We start from the raw sequence: 25,663 nt of genomic DNA, 5'->3' as shown, positions 1-25,663 counted from the left end.
GCAGGCGTATTGCTGCTTCCGGTTGCTTCTCGGGCTGGGGGGGAGGCCCACAATGCTCCGCGGCACCGGTTCCGACCTGTCGCAAAGGCCGCTTTTTTTTTAGAGCTTAAGCGACTCGCCTTCCGTGCTGGGCGGCGGTGGCGGCGGCGGGGGCCTTCTTCCCTTGCCCCGGTAGCCTCCGGTCAGACCCGAAAGGTGCAGGCCCCTGAGCCTGCGCCCTCTCCGCGATGCCCCCCAAGAAACAGGCTTCGGCTGGGGGCAACAAGAAGGCGGAGCAGAAAAAGAAAGAGAAGATCATTGAGGTGAGTGAAGAGCTCCTCCCGTCGGGGCCCTCCGGAGCTGGGCCCTCCGGAGCGCCCGCTCCCGGCTCCCGCAGACTCCCTCGCGTCCACGTGTGTCGCCTCAGTTCCAGCCCGGTCCCCTTGCAGCCTGCTCCACTGGGCGGCCTCCTCCGGCCCCTCTTCCACCCCTCAGCCTCAGCCCTATAGTGACGCTTCCCTCCCTATCGCCATAGTGACTGCGAGCAGGGACTGGGGTGAGCCGGGGCTGGGGGATGGGACCGAGACGCAGGTACTCCCCTTGCTGCCCCTCCCCCCAGCCGCGGCCCCCGCTGCCCGATGCCCCGGCTTTGCAGCGCGGCGCCCGCACGTCGCTTTGTATTCTAATTCCGTGGATTTTGTGGAACGGGCGTATTGTTCCTTGCCCTCCGGTTCCTCCCTTTCAGTCTGCCAGTTAAGTTTTTAGACTCTCTGGTCCTCTGCTTCCCCCTCCCCCCCACCCCCACCCCCCCCAAAAGAAAAAGACCAAAATGGAGAGAAAGAGATTGTAAGAAAGTTAGGGGTTTTGGCCCATTCATCCAGCACTGTTGCTATTTCATTCTGGTCTCCTTTGTAAAAGAACTCCAAAAATGTAGCAAGATTTTTACCCAATTTAAATAGGTTTTTTTTTTGAGGGGAGGAATTGAGGTAATTAAAAAAATCAGGATCTTGGAAATTAGTCCAACCATAATCGTATATTGCCATAAACGACTTGATGTCCGTTTATATGAGTTCAGTTATGAGGTAGTTGTCATTTAAAATCAGGATCATGGGGGGTGACTAGGTAGCTCAGTGAATGGAACACCGCCCCTGGAGTCAGGAGGACCTGAGTTCAAATTCGGCCTCAGACACTTAATAGTTATGTAGCTGTGTGGCCTTGGGCAAGCCACTTAACCCCATTCATTGCCTTGGCAAAAACCTAAAAGAAAAAAAGCTAAAATCAAGATCATGTTTTTAAATTTGTAGATTTCCAAAGTAGTATAATAGTTTTGTTTATATAATAGATCCAGACTTATATTTTTAGAAACATAAGAATGACTTACTTCACGTTGTCTAAAAGGAATCCTGATTCCCATCATTCTTTGCTATTAATGTCACCCATAACTATAATTTTTAAAAGGTAAGCATTCAGCACATACATATAAATGTAGTAGTTTTTCTATTTCAGAACATTTTTGTAAGGTGCTTGTTTCTACTACTACTTTAAAAAGTTTTTTTTTTTTATATCAGATTTACTGTTTACTTCTACTTAATAGTTGGGAGAATCCAATATGTGAAGAAGACCAAAGCCATACATTGACCATTTGAAACTAGTTTGATTTCCATAAAAATATTTGTGACAGCAGAAAAGTCGAACTATCTCTTTGATGTTCTACAGTGAAAAGTAAAAGTGAATAAAATAGTTCATACCTGAATTCAGAAGAAAATATTATCTTGATAAATTAAATCTAGCCAATTCACTTTAGAAAGATGAAAACTCAGGGTAGCCAGGTGGGGCAGTGGGTAGAGCACCAGCCTGGGAGTCAGGATCTGAGTTCAAATGCAGCCTCAGTCACTTAACCCCATTGCCTTGCAAAAACCTACCAAAAAAAATGACCCCCCCCATAAAAACACTGCTATCAAAATTTAGAATAAAGTTGGTAACTGAGGTTCAAAATCCCTTTATATTATGCCTTTCATTTGCTTAACTTATTCTCTCCCTCTTAATGCCAATAGCAAGATGAGGCTGAGGTGGAAGGAATATAAACTCTGGTTCATTTTTATCTACTTGATATGAAGACATTTTCATTTTGGCATTTAAGTTTAAGAAATGATTATGTTCAATAATATGTAGGAATGAATGTTTCATTTTATAGGCTAATAATACTTAATTTAGGTAAAAATAGGATTTGACAAACTAATTGTTTAGAAATGTGAAGAGTTTGCTTAATCTGTCAAGTAAGCATTTAAGAGACTCCTTTGTACCAACCACTATACCAAACATTGAGGATTTAAAAGACAAAAAATAGTTCTTAGTGTGCACTATCACAATCTAATAGAGAAGGGAAAATGAGTATTTAAATTACAAACCTGGAAGATGAGGATTTACAGAAGCTTTTGGCATAAATAGGAATGTTTGAGAGGGAAGGATATGGGAAGAGAATATTGACTTTTGGGATATATAGCTCATATCAAAGTTTGGGACCATATATGTAGATTTAAAAGCCATCAGTATTCTTATAATTTGAATTCGTGGGAGTTAATAAAGGTAACAAAAAGCATAGAGGGAGAAAAGGTCCTAGAAAAAAATCTTGAGCAACAATGATAATGAATCAATGAAGGAGATTTGAAAAAAAGAAATGAGTAGGCAGGGAGGAAAATAACTAGGAAAGGAAAGCATATTCAGAAAAGGAAAACATCAATCGAATTCAATGATCTTTACTCATTGGTAACTGACATGAGTAGTTTACTTGAATGATGAGAATATTGAAGAAAGGAGGAACTTTTTCCAGGAGTTGACAGAAAAAGGGAGGAGAAATAAAGGACATTACCTTAAGGGGGATTTTAGGAGCTGTTAACTTGCTTTGTTTTGTTTTTTAGGATTAAGGAAAATTGAGTATATTTTAAGGCAACAGGAAATAAGAAGATTTCAGGATGGCATGATTGGCCTTGCAGTTGGCTGGAGAAAATGGAAGGACATGGAATCAAATACAAGTGTAGAAGAGTTGGCTTTGACAAGGGAGAAGAACCAGTATCAGGGAGGGAAAAGGGTGGGGGACTAATGGGAAGGAATTTTCAGATGAAGAGAATGGAAGGTAACTCAGTTGAATGACACCACTTGTTTTCATAAAATGAGAGACTACAAAGTTCCTCAGCCAAGAGGTGAAAAGTTTAAGGAGGGCAAAGAAGTTTTATAACAGCTTCTATGAATAGCGAATCAACAGGGAAGATTAAAGAAGACTGACTGCAGGGAGGACCTGATTGAAGTTGGATAATCCATAAGTTTGGCAAGAGATAAATTGAACATTGAAGATTAGAGAGCCTAGTACAGTGTAGAGTTAAAATGTCTAATTAATGGACAGGATTTAAAAGGAGGAAGATGAAGTAGGGTAATGACCTGAGGAGTTTCTAAGATGGAAGAAGGTCTCAAGAGCAAAGAATTGATTTAGAAAAGGTGAGACATAGAAAGAGGAATAATAGGTAATTATCATTATACTGTAAGATACAGTATGACAAGATGAAGCTGAGGTAGAATGAATATAAACTCTGGTTTATATTTTAAATGCATTCCAAGATAAATATATTTACATATATACTCATCCAAAAATGGCCAATTTAAAACATACCGAAAAATAAACCAGATACTTCATGATCTTGCAGGTGCCTTGGAAAAATCATTATGAACATTAGATACGATTTATTGCTAGTGGACATTACTAATTAGCTAATGAAAACAGAAGAGTTCATTCACTATGTTTTAAACATTTTTAGTAAGAGTTCTGGATTTGGAAGAACAAAGTACAAATCACATTACCACTTATTTATTTAATAAGGTGATGTTGGACAAGTCACTTGACTTGTGAGGAAATTTGAAGTAAATGAATTTTTCAGGGATGCTCTTAGATACTGCTAGACACTAATGTTGTAGCTTTTAAGTCTCTCTCCTCTCTAGTCCATCTTCCATTTAAGTGTATTTTTTAAGTGTCTACTATGTGCCAAGCAGTGTACTAGAACAGTATATGAAAAGCCAAAAATGAAAGTCTTTGTTCTTAAGGAATTTATATTCTTTTGGGAGAATGATAAATGAGTGTGTGTATCTACAGAATAATTGCAAGGCAATTTGAAGGACTAGTAGCTATGGAAAGGCTTATGTAGAAGGTAGCACTTTAAAGGAAACTGGAAATTCTAAGTAAAAGTAAAGAAAGAATGTACTTCAGGTATGGGTGAGAGGAGAAAGCTGCCCCCAAAAAAAGGTACAGAGAGAAAAGTGGGGCTCAAATGTAGAGTACCTTAAATGGAATATGAAAGATTTGAAAAGGTGATTTGAAAATTGTAAAGTTAATGGGAAACTTTGGATTTTAAGGAATACATAATCAGATTTGTGTTTTAGGATAGAAGCTTCAGATGAAAAGAAGAGCAATTAAAAGAAGACCAATTAGGAAATCATAAGAGTCCATAAGAGATCTTGAGACCTGCACTCCCATTCAGAACCTTAACGCCTTTGGTTTTGTAGATCAATTGAGCTAATTCCTAATTTTCCTATCAGTGAATTCACATATTATTGTGTTTGTCTTCCCAAAGCCCCTTCTATATTGTTTCTTTTTATCACCTTTGTATCATCATCATCATCATCATACACTTTACTAGTGTACTTGGTATGAGATATTTAGTTTGTATTTCTTATTAGTAACAATCTTATGGTTGAATATTGGGGAGGGGGCGGTCCTGAAAACTTGAATCCTTTGATTTTTTTAATCTTTTAGGAATGACTCTTAGTCTTAATTATTTTTGTCCCTTCCCTGTAGATCTTAAAGTCACCTCTCCCATGTTTGATTAAAAATTCTCCCAGGTCATAACCATGGAAGGATCTCTTTCCATTCTCATAATAATTTTTATGATGGAATTTTTTATGTGAAGGTTTGAGTGTATGTTTGAAGCTTATTATTAATTTGTATTGCTGTTCTAAACCTAATCTCTGCCACACTACAGTTCCTTCTAATTGTGTTTTCTTGACTCATGATAGGTGCATACTAAATGAAAGTGATTAATTAATGGAATGCCAGAGTTGTATTCAATTACATTTGGGTTCTATTCATTCTAGACTGTTCTTCATTTACATCTTTGTCCACGTTTCTGTATTGTAACCAGTGCCAAATAGTTTTAAGGATTGTAATTTTATAATTATAGTACTGCTGCCATGAATTTTTTTAAAATCTAGTTTATCTTCAAGTAAAAACTGGTATTTAATAGTATTCAAGTGATTAATAACTAATGCACAAAAAAACCTCTGCCTGGATTTGACTTTAAAAAAACAAACATTGAACATTTACCTACCTGAAGTGTGATTTTAGAGTAGCAACCTCAAAAGAAAATAAAATATGGGAAGAAGCTTATTTATATAAGGGGGAACTTAATGACTAGTTAAAACTTGTATCAATTTCTTTGTGAAGACCCTTTTATGGTATTTCTCATTTAGGACAAAACTTTTGGTTTGAAGAATAAGAAAGGGGCAAAGCAACAGAAGTTCATCAAGGCTGTCACTCATCAAGTTAAATTTGGTCAACAGAATCCACGACAGGTAAAGAATTTTCATCTTAAGGTTGATTGTAAAAATAATTCATGGAGAAGTATCTTATCAGATGAGTTATCATAGTACATTTTTAAAGCAAACATCTGCATTCCTTACTTCCCTCAGGAAAATAATTTAGATTTTGATCTGAATGGCAATGATGTAGTATAAAAGCTATTTAATCAGTAAGACTTGTGAAGAAGAAATGTCTGCTAATTGGAACGTCATTCAGAAAATTAATTTCCGTTTTAGTATGTTAGTTCCTGGCATACATACGTGTGTGTGTGTGTGTGGACTTCTGACTGTAGAACAGGGAAAAACTTGTTTTTTAGTCAAGAACTGTGATAAAGAGCAAGACTTGCAAAAATATTTGTTTTTGTTTTTAGTTTTTGCAAGGCAGATGGGGTTAAATGGCTTGCCCAAGACCACACAGCTAGGTAATTATTATTAAGTGTCTGAGGCCGGATTTGAACTCTGGTACTCCTGACTTCAGGGCCGGTGCTCTATCCACTGCGCCACCTAGCTGCCTCTTGCAAAAATATTTAAATGAAGTGAGTTTTTTCCTTGTTCCCTCTTCCCCAGCACCATTTTTATATCAATAAAATAAATTTTTAATGGAAAAACCAGTTCAGCAAAACTAAGCAACATATTAAACACTACATGTAGTGTTGCCCGTTTCCCTACCTCTACAAGGAAGTATAAAAAGTGTGGTGCCTTCTCTTTTCTTTGCAGTCCAGATTGAAAGCTATGATTTCATTTCTTGCAGCATTATTTTGTTCTCTCTATTTACAACATAGAGGCATTCTTTGTGTTGTTTTCCTAGTTCTTATTTCATTTTGTATCATTCTTCTCAGTACAATAAATATATTATTTCTTAGATCATTTTGTATGTGTATCTGTGTGTGTTTACCAAGTTTTTTCAGTCATTCCTCAGACTATTACCATCTAAAGACTATAAAAGTATAAAAAGTGTCCAACCTTTTAGATCTTCTGGGCCCCACCACAACAAAAACCTGTCAGGCTGAATACAAATTCCATACCCATTCATGATTACAATGTAACTCATACAGCCAACAAATTATACCAATTGGACTGACTTGCAGCTTCCCCAGCAAGGTATCAGTGGCTTTGGCTTTCACTACCCTACTCTTCCCATTTTCATTTTCTTTAGCCACTTATCAGTTGGAGATTGACTTTATGATTCATTTACATCTAATTTTTCAACATAGCCTATATTTTTTTTCTCGATGTACAAGAAATTAGGAGGGTTAGAATAAGTATTTATAAAGGCATCTATACTATAAAAGAGCCAGTGAAGAGAATTGATGAAGTACAAACAACAGGAACATTGGTTGGACAGCAAAGCAGTGGAACATGCCTACTTTATTTTATAATCTATTGTAGAAAAGGAAGGAGAGTGAAGCATGGTATAGGAAGACAGATTTATAAGAAAGTATAGATAGGACCCCTTGGCCTAAACTTTAAAGAAGAAATCATAGTAGATTGGTAAGCGTGCAAGAATAAGCATTCTTGATTAGGAGAGAAAAAAGTAGGGAAAGTTTGGGAGGACTTAAGTAAAGATACAGTATCAGTACTCAAGCTCATTACCATTAATTTTTTTTAAAGCCATGATGGCATCTTACAAAATTGTAATGGAGGGTTGATTTAAAAAAAAAAAGACTTATTAAAATAGTGTCCAGAACTGAAGCTATCTACAGATGGTAAGAACAAAACATAGGTAATTTTACTTTTTTTAATTTTCTTATGTAAATGTTATACTATATAATTTACTAGTTTGCCTGCCCTCATATACACTCATATATGACTTCATTCAATTAGTTTCATACAGGTTAATTTTTAAAGTGATGTTTACCAACTTTGTAAAACTAGTTTAAACATTTTTAATTGAAGTTTCTTAGCTTATACATTTTTAATATATTCAATGACAAATATGGATTTATAACCCCCTAATGATCAGGAAAGGGGAAAGTTCTTTTGCTGAATTCATGAAATCTTTTGAGGAAGGAAAAGAAAGAGGAAAAATTTTTTTATTATTGAGAAAACACCTAAAGGAACTAAGTAGGGGAAAAAATTATTTTATTTTTGTCAAGAAAGTATGATTTTTTTTCCTCCAGAAAATTTTTGGAAAGTGGTTATTTCAGGGGCAGCTAGGTGGCCCAGTGGATAAAGCACCAGCCCTGGAGTCAGGAGTACCTGGGTTCAAATCCAGTCTCAGACACTTAATAATTACCTAGCTGTGTGGCCTTAACCCCATCTGCCTTGCAAAAAAAAACCCTAAAATAAAAAAAAAAGAAAGAAAGTGGTTATTTCAAAGTGCTTAGGAAACAACTGTTAACCAAAATGTTATAAACAGAACAATTAGTCCCTCATAGTTTTGCTGTATTTAGAAGTTTTTGTGATATTTTCCTATATGTATATTTACTTTAAAATGAATGCAGACTAGTGAAGCTTTAAGGAAATAAGTATTCTACCTGAAATATTTAACATGCAAATAGAACATCATCCTAACATTGCTATCAGAGAGACAGACGTATTGCCTTGCCTGCATTATATGCTTTCTGTACTATATGGTATACAAATTGCTACACACTTTGGGAGCCTAACTTAACTTATGGTACTTATGGTACAACCAATCTATAACATAGCAGTTCTTAACTGAATTTAATTTTTGGAATGTAAGTGATCTAAAATTAATACTTTAAATCTGGAATTACAGGCTGCACAAAATGAAGGTGATAAAAAATTGAAGAAAGATGACAAAAAGAAAGAACTTCAGGAATTAAATGAACTATTCAAACCAGTAGTTGCGGCTCAGAAAATAAGTAAAGGTAACGTTGAAAATTCAGTTGTTTCATTTGTGTTCACACTAATTAAAGTTATTTTAATCCATTTTTTTTGTCTTTGTGTTTTCAAAGTTACTAAAAAATAACTCTTGTAATTAATGATCCTTTAGACCAAGTCTACCATTGACTAATAATTCTCTTCCTGCTATTAATTATTTATTCATCCTTGTAGTTCAAATATAAGTGGGCCCACATATTTTATATACTATCACTGTGCTGTAATTAGAATCTAGTATATCCAAATTCCAGAAAATCTGTGCTGAAAAATGTTATTCGTCTTCTGAAAGAGATAATGGTTTCAGAGTTAGAGAATTTTTGGACATAGCCTATTAAGATTAAGAAATAATTGTTTTCCTTGGCTATATTTATTACAAAGTTTTTGTTTTTCTTTTTATTCCAAATGAGAGGAAGAGGAAATGAGAAAAAAAATATATCTTAATTGAAAAGATTAAGTTTTAAAATCTATTATCAAAATAATTTTATACATCAGAGCTGGTCATAAAATCAGATTTAATGGTATACATTGTAAATTAACAAGGAATTCTTTTATTGCCTATTATGAGCAATAACCAGGTAGTATTTGTTTATGCCAGAACTTTTATATCTGCTTTTTAGTCTATTTCAGTTTTCTTTCACCTGGCATATTATGACATTTTTAAAAATTGAATTAAAATTAATTGTTGCATATTTCTGAATACCTTAAGACTTTGATTTTGTAGCTGCTCCTCACCCCCCACCCTGAAATACCAGAATAGCCAAAGGACTTGGATTACTATTGCTATTACCCCAAAATAAAATGTGACCTCTTCCTCAAAAGACCTATTTCTGGGCCTCATTTTCATATGATTCTGACACTATGTGGCTCAGAACATTGGCCTTTGAGCTAATGCTTTATGAGAGTTTGTTACTGTCCTTGAGATTCTAGTCATTGGGTAATTTGACTATCTCTGCCACCTCATTTCAGCTCTTTTCTCTTTGTAGAAAAGGGACATAAGTGTCCTCATTTTCCTCAGTTAATTCTAAACCCAGAGAATTAGCCCCAAGAAAGTGGTATTTCACTGATGTATGACTAGCTAACTTTATGTTCTTTCTGTGACTTTTATGACAGTTTTTTTGTTCAGTTTTTCCCAGTTTCTTTATTGAATAATCCCATCTCTTTAACACAGATGTATTCTAGTTTGAGTCTTGTGCCTTCTTCTCTTTCAACTTTTCTTCCTCCTTTGGTGAATTCATCACTTGTTGTGGATTCAATTCAAAAATGTGCAAAAGACTCCCATATTTCTCTAACCCTAATCTTCCTGAATTCTATTCCTATCTCACCAACTGCTTGCTGAATATCTCTAGATGTCCCTTTAAGACTCAAATCAGCTTGTTTAAAAGATATCTTTGGAGAACATTAGCACCTTATGCAATAAAGTACCATTATTGGAATCCAAATACCCCCAAGTTCAGATCCTCAGAATTCAATAATAAAGGCAACAATAGCTTATATAATGGGGTTATAAGTATTTTACACACACTATTTTATCTCATATGCATACTATGAATTTTAAGAATTTAAAAGAGTGGATTGCAAATCATTGTTAATAATGCACATTTTTACATAATAAATAGTAGTACCATGGAAAGAGGACTGGCTCTAGAATCAAAACACATGGGTTAAATCCTGCTTCTTATATTTATGTAACCTGGAAGATTATGGTCAGTTCATTTAATGTCCTGGAGACTCAGGTTCCTCCTGTAAAATAAGGGATTTGGATACAAGGCCTTCCATTGTTTTGCTTTTTTGTTTGTTTTTTCTTTAATTATTTATTCTTATTTTGTACAAATAATGTTTTTTATACATTACTAAAATATTCTTGTTTAAGAGTAAACATAATACCCCCTACTCCCAAAAAAATATAGACCCACATGAGTGATAAAGTAAAGGGGAGAGAAAAAAATTAAAATTAAAGAAAAATATAATAATAATTGTAGGTATGGCCAGGTGGCATGGAACACCAGCCCGGGAGCCAGGGGCACCCAAGTCCAAATCCGACCCCAGACACCCGACAGTCACCCAGCTGTGTGACCCCGTGCAAGCCACCCCAACCCCATTGCCCTGCAAAAACAAAAACAAAAAAAAGACCCAAAATAAAATAGTAATAATAATAGTAGGAGTGGCCAGGTGGCAGACAGATCACTTGCCCTTGACCCAGGAGCACCTAAGTCCAAATCCAGCCTCAGACACCCAACAGTCACCCAGCTGTGCAGCCCCAGGCAGGCCATCCAGCCCCAATTGCCCTGTAACCCCCCAAAAAAAAAATAATAATAAAAAATGTGCTTCTGTCTGTGTTCCAACACCACCAGCTCTGTCACGGATGGATCACATTCTTTATGATAAGTCAATCACAAAAGTTACTTCCATATTTTTCCACCATTGCCATTGCTGATTGCAACACCCTCCTTTCATATTTCTCCACTACCATGAACTGTATTTGCTCTCTCTCCTTTCACTCTGTCTCTGCTGTAGGGTAGCTGAGTGGTGTAGCAGACAGATCCCTGGCTCTGGGGCCAAGAGGCCCCGAGCCCCAATACTACTACTACCCCTTAGGCCCAGCATACACCCGGCCCTATGGTCCTGGACAGAGCATCCAGTCCCAGCCCCTTGCAAGAAGTAAAAAAGAGGGGCAGCTAGGTGGCATAGTGGATAAAACACCGGCCTTGGAGTCAGGAGTATCTGGGTTCAAATCTGACCTCAGACACTTAATAATTACCTAGCTGTGTGGTCTTGGGCAAACCACTTAACCCCATTTGCCTTGCAAAAACCTAAAAAAAAAAAGTAAAAAAGAAAATGTATTATATCTGACCACTCTCCCCTCACCTTACCCCTCTCCATATCATTGCAATAGCTCATTGTAGTAAAGAAAAATCTTATTATATGAAATATCTTGGCCTATTTCCCCTTTTTATCTATTGGCTCCATTTTTACACCACAATATATCTTCAAATTCAGTTTTCTCCTGTGCTTCATCTATAAAAGCTCCTTCTACCTGCTATTAACTGAGAAGGTTCATATGAATATTCTCAGTACCGTTTTTCTATACAGAAATACATGTCGTTCATCATCATTAAGTCCCTCATATTTTCCCCTTCTCCACTCGCTGTGCTTCACCTGAGTCCTGTATTTAAAGATCAAACTTCTGTTCCGCTCTAGCCATTCCAACAGGAACATTTGAAATTCCTTTGGTTCATTGAAAGTCTATCTTTTTCCCTGGAAGAGAATATTCAGTTTTTCTGGGTAGTTGATTCTCGGTTGCATTCTAAGCTCTTTTGCCTTCCGTGATATATTCCAAGCCCTACGAGCTTTTGATGTAGTTGCTGCTAAGTCCTATATGATCCTGACTGCAGCTCCATGATATTTGAATTGTGACCTTCTGTCTGCTTGTAATATTTTCTCTTTGACTTGGGGGATCTGGAACTTGGTTATAATATTCCTGGGGGATATTTTTTTTTTTGGATCTCTTTCTCAGGGAGATTGGTGGATTCTCCATTTCTATTTTGCCCTCTGCTTCTAGGATATCAGGGTAATTTTCCTGTAATAATTCTTTGAAAATGATGTCAACTTAATAATTACCTAGCTGTGTGGCCTTGGGCAAGCCACTTAACCCCATTTGCCTTGCAAAAACCTAAAAAAAAAAACAGATGTCAAGGCTCTTTTCCTGGTCATGACTTTCAGATATTCCAATAATTTTTAAATTCTTTCCTAAATCTGTTTTCCATATCTCTTGTTTTTTCAATAAGATGTTTCACATTTTCTTTTTCTTCTAATTTTTCATTCTTTTGGTTTTGAAGTATTGAGTCCTGATTTCTCGTAAAATCAGTGATCTCCCTGAGTTCTATTTTTTGTCTGAAGGATATCTCCCTCACTTGATTTTCAAAGTCTTTTTTGAGCTCTGTCATAACCTGATCCTAATTTCTGTTTTTCTTGGAGTCTTTAGATGCAGAAGTTTGTGTTTCCTCATCTTCAGATTGAGTGATTTGATCCTTCTTGGGATCATAGGCAAAGTATTTCTCAATGGTGTTCCTCTTTTTTCTCTGCTTACTCATTTCCCCAGCCTGTGCCTGGTTTTGGGGTGCTTCCTGAGCTTTTGAGTATTAGTGGGACACCCCCATAAGGATCTCCGTGTGTGAGCCTCTGTCTTCCCTCCTGGTCTGTGAATGACCATAAGTGCCCTGCTCTGCCATGGGGCTGAGGTGGGGGGCCCCTGCTGTTCTATTGGGGGGACTAGACTGCGATCAGGATCTGAATGTGGTCAGAACCCCAGAGTACTGTTCCAGGGACAGAGGATAGAGCTCAGCAGTCTCTCTCCACTCCCCTCCCTGGGCTCAGCCCGCTCATGTCCTGGGGGCTCTGCTTATGGGCTTCTGTTTCCTGTTTCTGGATCTGGGCTGCCATGGCCAAGCTGCTTGCTGTGTACCCTGAGGGCTAGGCTTCATGTGCTCACTCTGACAGAGTCCTCCCTCCTGATCCCACAAGTTGTGCCTGGTGCTCTCCATCCAGGGTGTAGGTCAGGAAACTGCCCTCGCCGCTGTGAGCCAGCTCCTAGCACCCTGGGGCTGCCTCCGGGAAGCTAAAGTTCCTTCACTCTGGCCTCTGATCCCATGGAGCTGAGCCTTTCTGCTCTTTTCCAGGTTACCTTGGGTTGGAGAACTACCTCACTGATCACTCTGTGGGTTCCGCCTCTCAAAAATGTAGTTAGAGTCCTTAGCTTATAAGTTCTGATCAGGAGCACCTAAGAGAAGGTCCCCTCCTGTCACCATCTTGGCTCTGCGCTGAGGCCTTCCATTGTTAATCTGATTCTTCACACATTTGCTGTTTGCTGTATACAGCATTCTATCTCCTGTCACCATGCTTTTGCCCTTTTGCCCATTCTTTGTTAAGCTCTGTTTCAAAGAATCCTCAGCTTCCTCCAAAGGTCAGTGAGGTGCCACTTTGTACTATAAAGCTATCCACATCCACAGGCAAATTGCATTGTATGAACTGTGTATATATTTTGTATTAGCTTACTGTTTTATTTTTCTCAAAGTTCCTTGAGGGCAAGAAAGGTTTCGTTTTTGTATTTGTATACTCAATGCTTGTATTTGTCATGCTGATTACACGGAAGAAAAGATTTTATGAATCAGATTGAACAATAAAGAGACAGTCAAGTCATGAAGTGTTCTTGCAGTCTTCAGAAAGACCTTAATTCAAATGTCTCAACCTCTCAATGCATCAGATAACTCTTAATAGTTATGGATGAGTTAATAATATTCTTCTGTGAAGGAGTATCCACAATAGAAATTGCTTAACCTATGATATCACAAATCTAGATTTTAAAAAATAAAATTGCATTATTTACATTATAGCTCAATTTTACTAGTATATTAAACTCGTTAGTTTATTCAAAAGCTAACTATAGTACATACTGAAAGTTTTCATGAGTCTAATGATGATGATGTTGATAATAATGATAATAATAATAATAATAATAATAATAATAATAATAATAATACCTGATTCACTTATTTGGAATTTATGCCCTGCCAATTTCGCATCACAATCAGTAGAAGGTTATAAAATGCCAAATTTTATCTTATCATTTGGTACAGGTGCAGATCCCAAATCAGTAGTTTGTGCATTCTTCAAACAAGGACAGTGTACTAAAGGAGATAAATGTAAGTTCTCCCATGATTTATCTCTGGAAAGAAAATGTGAAAAACGAAGTGTTTATATAGATGCAAGAGATGAAGAACTTGAAAAAGGTATGTATAGTTTTTCTGTTATTAAATCTGAATAGCACTTAGTTCAGTGGTAGTATTAAGTAATTTAAAGAACTTTAATAAACATAATTGAAATTGCTTACATTAAAATTACCATTTTTTTCTATTGAGTTGTAAAATAATTCCTTGTGTTAGTTTTACATTATTAAATTAAAACATATAAAGAGCAATCAACTACACTAGCCATCTTTTTGTGATGTTATTTACCTTTAGTAAAGTATCTAAATTTTTCTTAGAAGGAATATTGTATAATGGGGCAGGAGCGGGGATTATATTAATTTTAATACTTTTCATGTCTAGACACCATGGATAATTGGGATGAGAAAAAGCTGGAAGAAGTGGTGAACAAGAAGCATGGTGAGGCGGAAAAGAAAAAACCAAAAACTCAAATAGTATGTCCTTTTCTTGAATTGAGTTTGCAGTATTTGTTATCATTAGGGAGAAATTAATGTGGCAAGGTATTTGACTTTTCAAAATAGGTCATAATTTAAATTTTAAAATAGAATAATTCCAGTTTATGATGAGTATAAATATGGATATGTCCTAAGTACCTTACTTAAAGTTGCTCAGTGTTTTTTAGCTAGTGGTAAAAACTCAATGCTGCCCATCTGATTTTATCCTGTTCTCTTGTCAGGCTGTCTCCTCCCCTTCCTTTTTCTGAACTAAATATAATGTGCAACACCCCTGAGTATGGTTTATCCCTGGAAATATTCTGTGAATATCTTACCATGTATACCTCTATTGACCTTTTGAGTCACTTCATTCTGATGTTGAGATTCATAACTAAATTACATTACTGGGAGAACATTTGTGTTTAGAAGGGGGAGTTTTTTGTGCTAGATAATGGTTTAGGATGATTAAGTTCACATGTCAGGTCAATTTAAAAAAGCATTTTTAAGTACCTGCTATGTGCCAGACAGTACTACATAATGGGAATTCAATGAAAAAAAAAATCCCTGCTCTTAAAAGAGTTTGAGAACTCTAAGAAAATATACAGGATAAATTGGAGATAACGTTAGAGGAAAGGCACTACCATTAAGGTAACTTTGGAGTCTAACTGGACTCTGAAAAAAACCAAAAGATAAGAGTAGAGGAAAAAGAGAAGGGGGGGGTTGGGAGTGGACAGTTCAGCAAATAAAAAGTGTATTTCGGTGATTGAGTTTCATGGGAAAAGAACAGGACTAAAGCAAATGTCACTGGATAGCCAAATAAACAGAGTATGTGGAGGGGGAGAGTAAGGTCTAATAACCGTGGATAGGTAGGAAGGGTAAAAACTGAAGGGCTTTAAAAGACAAGCAGGAATTCTATATTTAATCCTGAACATTATAGGAAGTCACTGGAGTTTATTGAATCAGGACAGAAGAGAGAGAGGTGGTGTCTTGATCAGACCTTGTGCTTTAGGAAGAGTAATGTGACAACTGAGTTGAAGGATAGAGTGACCTGAAGACAAATTTGAGGCAGTTACCAGGGTAGTGGCAGTATCGGGTACGACATAAATGAGATGTTGTTCAGGTGGAATGGACAAGACTTAATAACTTGTTGGGGTGAATGTGAGGTTAGAGAAGAATGAGGAGTTGAGAATAGAGAAGGAAGTTTTAAAAGGAAACAGTGCAGTTTTTGGACATGCTATGTTTCAAATGTCTTTTGGACAATGTCTCATAGGCAATCTGAGGTGAGAGACTGAAGATTGGGAAGAAGGGCTAGATAAATCTGAAAATCATCTGTTATAAATGATAAAATTGAACATATATATATTTATTAATGACATCAAGCAAAATAAAGACAAGGAAAAAACCCAAAATAAAGCTTTGCACACACACAGAATCAGTTAACAAGAACTAGAGGAACATCTAATAAAGAAAGCTGAGAAAAAGTAGATGAGTGATCAGACACTAGAAACAGAAGTATCATGAAGCCTTAAAGAGAGCATCAAAAAGCAAACAATGGGGCGGCTAGGTGGCGCAGTAGATAGAGCACAGGCCCTGGAGTCCAAAGAACCTGAGTTCAAATCCAGCCTCAGTCACATAATAATTACCTAGCTGTGTGGCCTTGGGCAAGCCACTTAACCCCATTAGCCTTGCAGAAACCTTTTTAAAAAAGCAAACAGTAGGGGCAGCTAGGTGGTGCAGTGGGTGGAGCACCAGCCCTGGAGTCAGGAGTACCTGAGTTCAAATCTGGCCTGAGGCACTTAATTGCCTGGCTATGTGACCTTGGGCAAGTCCCTTAACCCCATTGCCTTGCAAAAACCAAAAAAATAAGCAAACTAATCAAAAGTGGCAGAGACTACAGAGAGGCCTGAGAAGAAAATTTAAGAAATATGAGGATTAAGAAAAAGACCTTTAAATTTGACAATTAAAAGACCATTGTTAACTCTTGAAATGTTTCCTTTGGGATTACATTAAAGTCAAGTCTTTCGATTGTGTGTAGAATCTATATGCCATTCTTCCACTTAATTGCAATTTCCTTTTGTCTTCTGATAATAAATTTCTGCCATTTGTCCTATTTTGATCTTACTACTTTTTAAGAATCTTAAATGATCACGATCATTGAAACATAGGAATCCTTCCTTTATGTTTCCTATCCTTCCACAATGGACTAAGCAGTCTTTGGAATTAAAGATCTCAATTGGTATGATTTTTTAATTACTAAAATTGGAAAAAAAACATTCAAATTCCCAATAATTGTATAATTATCTCAAAATAGTAAAATTGTATTTTATAAGGCAAATATTTTTTTAATTACTTAACTTTATGAATGAACATTATCAATGTAATGGGGAACTTTATAAATGTTAATATTGAATTATCTAAATGTTTTTCTTTAAGGATTCAACTGAATCTATAATGTGTGTATATGAGTATAGCTTATGATTATTTTGAATATTACATTATTTTATCATTCAAAAGCTTCAAAGTTTTTATTTGCATTTTTGTTTCCTTGTAAAGTTTAAACTAAAATTTTGTTTGTGTGAACAAGAATTTATCCAGATTCTTTTCTAAATTCCTAATATTACCACAAAAAAAATGTTCAAGTACAAGAGTTATCAGTGAACATTTTTGTTTCTTTATAGGTGTGCAAGCATTTTCTTGAAGCTATTGAAAACAATAAATATGGCTGGTTTTGGGTTTGTCCTGGAGGTGGTGATACCTGTATGTACCGTCATGCTCTTCCTCCTGGTTTTGTATTAAAAAAAGATAAGAAGAAAGAAGAAAAAGAAGATGAAATTTCATTAGAAGATCTAATAGAGAGAGAGGTAACTTAAAGTGTTTTTTTTTCCCCAAAACCTAAAGAAAGTATTGTGAATTTTTAATGTTTGCCACTTGAGGGCAACAGCACTATTTTGTTTGAAAAAGTGATCGATAAAAAAGCCTGTTTAATTGTAAAAATTTTATATTTCTGACATTGAACTTTCATGTTATAATTGTTTTTAAGATGTATTTAAGCTTTTGCCCACTAATATAGAATTATGAATTTTTTTTAAACTGATTTGATGGCATTTATGCGTATGTAGACATGAACAACTGAGATAACTAGGTGTCTCAATGAAAAGCATGCTGGAACTAACTGGAGACAGGAAGATGCTAAATTCAGATGTGGCCTCAGACTCAGACTGACTTATATGATCCTGGGCAAGTCATGTAATCTCTGTTTGTCTTAATCCACTGGCAAAGGAAATAGATCATTCCATTATCTTTTCCAAGAAAGCCCATATGGGGTCACAAAGAGTCAGACATGACTGAAATAAATGACAGGCATGAGCAGAAAGAAAAGACTAAAATAGGATCAAAATCTTTCTCTTTTACAACTTTAGTCCTATAAAAAAAAGAATAAACAAATTAAAAGTATTAAGTGCTTACTATGTGCCAGTTACACAAATAGAAAAATCAAAATAGACTACACTCTTAAGGGCTAAATATAGTCTTAACTGGGGAATATGACACAAAAAGTAAGTTCACCTGTCAGGTAGATGGCAAGGCGCTAAACTCCTAAATTACTAAATAAGTAGTTGACAGTGAGGTTCTTAACCTTTTTTGTATGCACTTCTTTGGCAGTCTAGTAAAACCTAAAGCCTTCTCAGAATAATGTTTTTTAAGTTCAGAAAATAAAATAGGAAGGATTTTAAAATAGGAACACTGCATGTATTTCTTTAGAATTCTTGAACTTTAGGTTAAGATTACTTGGTCTACAGCAGCTTTTAGCAAATAAGACATGTATGACCTGGTAGTCCTCCATTTCATTAGAAAGATTGAACTTGTTGATGGCCATTTTATCTAAGCCCTGTCAGCAGTCAGGAAGCCCAGGACCTCTTAGAACTTTACCTAAATGAAATGTGGGTTTTGTGTGGTTCAAAGTTCCTTCTGTTTCAGCATCAATAATCTGCAATAGAGTAAGATTATGTAAATAGGCAATTTATACTGTTGGGGTTCACCAGAAACCTAATTTCTTACAGATTACATTATGATTTCCACTCTCCAGTTAACATTTTTATTATGTATTATGAAGCACTTTCATTTTTTCTTAATTTTGTAAAAACTTTTGACTATTCAAAATGTGACATAATTAGGATATAATATATTAAATAAAATTAAGTCTCAACTTTTAAGAATTATTGAATGCTGTTCTTTTATGGAAAATGATGAACAGGATGTTCTCAGTAAAAAAAAAACTTACATGAGCAGATGCAATGGGAAATACACTCTATGCAAAGTAACAGCACTATTGCAGGATAATCAGCTGCGAATGACCTACCTTTTCTCATCAATGCTGTGACCTGAGAGAACTCTGAAGGATTTATAGTAAAGAATATTATCTATCCCAAAGACAGAGCTAAAGATGTCTGAATACAAATTGAAGCATACTTTTTTAACTTAAAGAAAAAAGAATTATTGGTCTCTGGTGTATATAGAGGAAAAATTAAATATTAACCTCATTTTTCTATCATAAAATCTTCAGAATGATTCTTAAAAGCAGAGACATTGTAATGAATCTTCTTTTGATACACTATTGGAAACATGATTTACTCACAAAGCATATTAACTTTTTTTAATCTTTCCAGCGTTCTGCTTTAGGACCAAACGTTACCAAAATCACTTTAGAGTCTTTTCTTGCATGGAAGAAAAGAAAAAGACAAGAAAAGATCGATAAGCTTGAACAAGATATGGAAAGAAGAAAAGCAGACTTTAAGGCAGGAAAAGCATTGGTGGTAGGTTCTGAAATAATTATGTTGGTACTAAAGGTAGTAACTAATATAGGACATTAGATAAGGAACCTATAATAGAGTTCTTCATTGTTTTTTTAATTCTGAAATTCTGACATTGAATATTTAATATGACATATGTATGTATATGAGTAGATCAGTGGCCGTGAAGTATTTGAATTTCGTCCTGAGTTGGTGGATGATGATGATGAAGAAGCAGATGATACGCGATACACCCAAGGAACAGGTGGTGACGAGGTAAAAGAATCCTTGTGATAACTAAATATGTTTTAGCTGTTGTTAAAGGATTATAGATTTAAAGGTGAAATATTGGGATCTTAATTCTAACACCTCATTTAATAGATAAGGGAGTTGAAGCTCTTAAAGCAGGAAATAAGGTGCCCAATATCACATTAGTTAATAGCAAAGTTGTGATCATGTCTAGGTCCTCTGACTTCAGAAACCAGTTCTCTTCACCAGAGCATTTTGTAGAGAACTAAGTAAGAAAATCAGTAGTAGAGCCTGATTAGTAGAAAAGGGTTAAAAGGTGGGTAATGGAGAAAGTAGGGTCAACAAAAAGTATGGTCCTTTGAGTACACTTGACAGTAATAACAAATAGACTGGCTGAATTCCTGTCTTGGGAAAGGGTAGTAAGAATGAAATTAATGTTGCAGGAAATGACTATTTGAGTAATAAGTAGTTTACTTGGATTATTCAGATTTGAGCATTTTAACTGGCATCATAGAATGTTAGATGATTTGGGGGTTGATTTTTGGATATTTATATGAAAAGTGTTATCTAAAAAAACCATGAGTGATAGATTTATAATATCGATTCGTATTTATAAGTGAATTTTCATTATTATACTTTTTCTTGAAGGTTGAAGATCTAATAAGAGTAAATGATATAGATTTGAGCCAGTATATCCCAAAGGATGTGGATGAGACTGGTATTACTGTGGCCAGTCTTGAAAGATTCAGTACATATACTTCAGTAGAGAAGGATGGTAAGTAGGCTAATTTATGTAAATTTCCAAGAAGTTGTAATTGAATGGGGTTATATTTCTTTTAGACATTTAAGAGTTAGAAATCACAAAAGAGAAGTATAGTTTTGTAAAAAATTTAATATTTGAGAAATGAATATAAAATGGTAAAAGATAATTATAAACTGCATTTATTTCCTTTTGCTTAAATTTCTTACTTTATAGCTAACACTTGGAAACTAAATGTTTAATTTTTTAATATCTTAGATCAGAGGGTGATTTTATGCAACTACCTGTGGGTTTACTAAATGTTTAGTAAATGAAGCCATGCTACCACAGAGCCCTTACTAAAATAGCAAATCAACATATATATTGTCTATAAAAACATTTTAAATTAAGATTAGACAGCCCTGTCTTAGATAACATGTTGTACCACTTCATTTTGCATTATTCCTTTAATAATTGACATAGATTTTTTCCCTTTTTAATAATTATAATTAATTTAATAATTATAATTAAGGCTTCCCCATCTTCTAAATTAGACAAACAGCAAAAATAATTGCTAGAAAGTAAACAAGATATGCAGTATGTTTTAAGACCCAATTTCAGACGGTAACTTAATTAAATTATATTACAGGATTTTAAGTTTCTACTTGTAGTTTAATTCAGAACATTTTTTGTTCAGATACAGCATATTAAAAAACCACTTAAGTTTTAAGTTAATATCTGAAGTTTTTTAAATTGAGTTGAGGAGGAATTATATAAATATTCATTCTATATTTTAATCATGATCAGGGAGAGGGAAATGCTAAGTCAGTGATGGAAAGCAAAAGATTTTGTGCCTAAGAACTATTGGGCAATTATGGAAATAACTTTCTTATGGTAAGCCACTGACTTATATATCTAAATTATATATGATCTTTTCATACAAATAGACACCTTAGCAACTGAGTGGCACTGGGTATTATACCACAGCTTGCATTTTCCATTTTTTACCTGTGACCACTTACTCCAGTAATACTTCTCACCTGCTACAAGACTGTCTAAGATGGTGGGATTATTTGGGAGACAATAAAGTTCCTGAAACAGTTCTTCTCTTCTAAGTCCTTTGACTTATTTGTCTCTGGATTTCTTCTATGTCCTAGATACCCAACTTATATTAAGGGGAGGTAGGTGGTACAGTGGACAGAGCAGCAGCCCTGGAGACAGGAGGACCTGAGTTCAAATGTAACCTCAGACACTTAACACTTACTAGCTGTGTGATCTTGAACAAGACACTTAATCCTAATTTCCTCACATCTGTCCTGATCCATATCTGACTACTGAACCAAATGTTTTCGAAAGAGAATGTGAAATGGTGAGGCAGCACCCCCTCACTCAAATTCAATTCACTTGCTTGTCTTAGCATCTCTTCTCCTTGATGTCATAGTCTTAGAGAACAAAGGATAAACTATCATTTTTTTATCTTCATCCTTATTCTACCCATTGCTTCCTACACACACACACACACACACACACACACACACACACACACGTTCATGAATTTTATTTTAGTCCCACCTTTCACCTGAGAGTAGAGTGGATGATATTTGTTTTTCTTTGGAGGGTTGGAGAAAACAGGGGAATGGGGATAAAAGGAACACTAGAGAAAGCCCTGACCTTAATGCCCTTTGTCTTTTTTTCTTTTGCTACTCTTTCATTCCCTTCTCATACTGTCATAATTTCTCTCATTTGATTTTTTCTTTTTTTTTTTTTTTTTAAGGACTTCCTGGGGCAGCTAGGTGGCACAGTGAATAGAGTATGGCCCTGCAGTCAGGAGTACCTGAGTTCAAATCCAGCCTCACATACTTAATAATTACCTAGCTCTATGTGACCTTGGGCAAGCCACTTAACCCCATTGGCTTACCAAAAAAGAAAAAAAAAGACTTCCTATTGGAAATATATATATAGTAATGAACTATATGTAGTATGCATTAGGATTTATCAGTCTGTTGTACAGGACTACTGGCACTTCAAAAAGAGTTACTAGCTAAAAAATCTCAGGGAACTGAAGTTCCCTGGAGGTGTAGCTAAAAGAAGCAAGTGCCAAATATATTCAGGCAGCTAATAATTTTGTCTAAATAATCATCATTATCCATATACTATAGTTTGACCATTTTGTTCTCTATAAACTTATTTCATTTTGTTCCTTTTTCCTCTTGAATACTAGCAGAATTTTATTTTAATCTCACTTTTTTGGGGGGGTGATATAAGGAGAAAAAAGGAGACAATAAAACTGAGTTTAGACAAAGATTGATGACAGGATAGAAAATCACTACATTAGTTTTTAGATTGCTGGTCAGTAAAGTCTGAGCAATAGGGGGAAAAAGTAAAAGCTGTATATTGTGTTGTTGGTGATAATGATGTACTCTATTGAGTTTTACTCTGTATCTGAATGACAATAGAGTTGTGAATAGGAAATGTATTTTAACTGGTGAAATGACAGGCTTTCCAAGAACATCCACCAGCTTGGTTCAAGCTTCTTTTTTTCCTTCAGTTCTTACCTGGATAGTTATAATAAACTTCCTACCTCATATCTCCCCCATCCCTAATCCATTCTCTACCACCAAAGTGATAAATCCTAATGTATAGGTAAACTCCCATGGCTCTGTATTACCTGTCATAAAATCCAAACTGATCTGTTTGACAATTAAAACCTTTTGTAACCTGATTTCAAATTTTTATGCATTAGTTTCCATCATATATACTTTACTCCAATAAAATTGGCCTTCATTGGTGGAATTTCAAGTTGAAGTATATTTTCTTCTAACTCTTAGAATCCTTAACTTCCTTCAAATTTTAGCTCAAATGCTATTCCTAAAGCAAGGCTTTTTTAGCTCTAGATTCCTCCAGGTACTAGTGCCGTAAATTACTTTGTATACATAACACATATATAATTTTTTTCCTCTTTTTAATATGCAACCAAAGGAAAAAGTAGCAAATAGAATTTTTTTTTTTTTCCGCTCAGTGGCATAATAGATAGAATGCTAAACTTGGGATCAGGAAGACTCTAGTCCGAATCCCATTTCAGACACTTAATTGCTGTGTGAACCTAGGAAAGTTCCTTAATTTCTATTTTGCCCAATTTCTTATTAAAAAAAAAAAGATGGTGAGAAAGTAGACCTTTTGTTTGGTAGTTATTGCAATTCCTTGGTCACCTCTTTTTGATGAAAATAAGATCACTGTTTTGTTGGGTTTGTTTCTTCAAACTGTTAATCTCATCTTTAAGATTTCTTGAGAATCATTTCTTCTGTATCTTCAAGCTTGTGTCATCTTTTCTTCGCTGTATTCTTGATCATTTATAGCCTTCTCTAAAAAAAATAGATCTCTAATTCAGTGAATATTTACTGACAGCTACTTTGAACAAGCCAGAGTAATATAGCCTTAAGGGAGATACAGAAAATAAGTAAGACAGATCTCTTCTTTAAAGGAACTTTACTGCTGGGAAGTTAAACATGTTTTCAGTATTACCTATAATACAAGGCATTATGAAATAAATAATTAGTGGCCTATTTTAAACCAGTTCTTAAATAGGAGGAAGAATATTCATGGATGGAATGGGACATGACAAGCCTATTTTACTTCTCAGATTTTCAGCCAAGTACTAGAATGGCAATTCTGTTTTCGGGCTTATTGATTTTTCTCTATTTCAGATAATAAATTGAGTGAAGCTTCAGGAGGTGGGGTGGAAAATGGAGAACAAAGTGATTTGGAAGACAATAATGAAGAAGAACAGGAAAATGGAGTTATTGGTGCTGTTCCTGTTGATGAAAACCTTTTTACTGGAGAGGATTTGGATGAACTAGAAGAAGAATTAAACACACTTGATTTGGAGGAATGACAGCAAGCAAGTCAGATGAAAATAATTGTCAGCTCAACATAAATTGAAATTGACTACATTAATTATTTTCTCCTGTCTAGCATTCTTAAACAGGATGTTTATGTTTCTCATACTGATTTGGGGAGGGAACTTTTTCCTCCAACCAAAAAGAAAAAAAAAAGAAAAGGAATATTCCCCCAAATCACCTATTCTGACCTTGACCTCACCGCATAGTAAGTTCAGAGTAAGTCATAAGTAATCTGAAATATAATGGTCAAGATTTTGTAAATAATTGAAGTAGGAAGTATAACTGCTTTTTTCCAACTTGTGAGTTTCATTGGGCATGTGTTATTACCAAGTTCAACATACTTATTGAAAATATCCCTCATTTAAGCTGCATCTTTTTCATGAGTGACTTGATTTCCTTTGTATTTATATATATATTAAAAAAAAAAGACTGCCTAAAATAAGAGCTCTGTACTTCATAAATAGACTACTTATGCAGATTCAGTGTTGGGTTTCTTTGAATAGTTAGTCAGATGGACATTAAAGATGCAGGTTCTTTAAACTAACAGCATCGTCTGGAATGCCCTCTGTAAACCGTTTTAAATTTTCCCTCTGCCTTTTTTTGCCAACAAAGTTGTAAATAAAAACCATCAGACGTTAAAATCACAACATGGGCTTTTTATTTTTTATGATTTTATAATTTTTATATAATTCATAAAGTATGTTGGCCATACTGTAGATTTGTATGAAAATTTTTGTGTCAGTTCCTTTTTGGAAACTAAATTTCTTCTAAATAGATTAACAGTAATTAGTAACTCACCTCAACAAATGTAGATCCTCAGGACTATTCTGTTCATCCCGGTATGCAGATTTAAACATAAGCAACTCGGTTCTACTAAGTCCATTACATTAATAAAAATAACCTCCAAGATATCTATTTACTACCTAATCTAAAGTGAAAGTGATAATATATACAAGTGATCTCTTAATCTGTATAAAAACTTTAAACATCAATTCCCATACTTTTAGTTTGTGTTTTAGTTAAATCTTAAGTGCTGCACAATCAGAATACTTAAGGATCTTGCAGTGTACAAATACGGGCAACTTTTACTCATCTTTGACTTCACAAATTAGCATGTCAAAAATAAAGCCACTCATTTTTTTTCTTTTAACAGAGACTGTGATCTTTGAAACTACAAAGGTCCGTGATCTAATTATGCCTAAGAAAGATTTAACCATAAAACTTAAAACTGGATGAACAAGTGAAATAGTAAGAATTGGTTATATCCACAATATCATGAGAATTTGGAAACAGGGCAAAATGATAGTAGCTGTCTTCTTTTCTAAAAGAATGGTGGTGGTAAGGA

The 25,663-nt window shown here is 35.3% G+C and overlaps 1 protein-coding gene across 1 annotated transcript; it reads left to right on the top strand.

Moving 5' to 3' along the window:
- Window positions 1-11: 11 nt before the first annotated feature.
- On the top strand, window positions 12-24,965 carry ZC3H15 (zinc finger CCCH-type containing 15). Its single transcript, XM_074215545.1, has 10 exons — window positions 12-302; window positions 5,494-5,595; window positions 8,324-8,435; window positions 14,082-14,234; window positions 14,553-14,644; window positions 17,323-17,505; window positions 19,309-19,455; window positions 19,606-19,707; window positions 20,329-20,455; window positions 24,124-24,965. The coding sequence occupies exons 1-10, from the start codon at window positions 228-230 to the stop codon at window positions 24,309-24,311; spliced, it is 1,281 nt and encodes a 426-aa protein (XP_074071646.1). The 5' UTR covers window positions 12-227; the 3' UTR covers window positions 24,312-24,965.
- The last annotated feature ends 698 nt before the right edge of the window (window positions 24,966-25,663 follow it).

Source organism: Macrotis lagotis, chromosome 1 (assembly GCF_037893015.1).
Source record: "Macrotis lagotis isolate mMagLag1 chromosome 1, bilby.v1.9.chrom.fasta, whole genome shotgun sequence".
Classification (NCBI taxonomy): Eukaryota; Metazoa; Chordata; class Mammalia; order Peramelemorphia; family Peramelidae; genus Macrotis; species Macrotis lagotis.
This window is presented reverse-complemented; position numbering and strand designations above follow the sequence as displayed.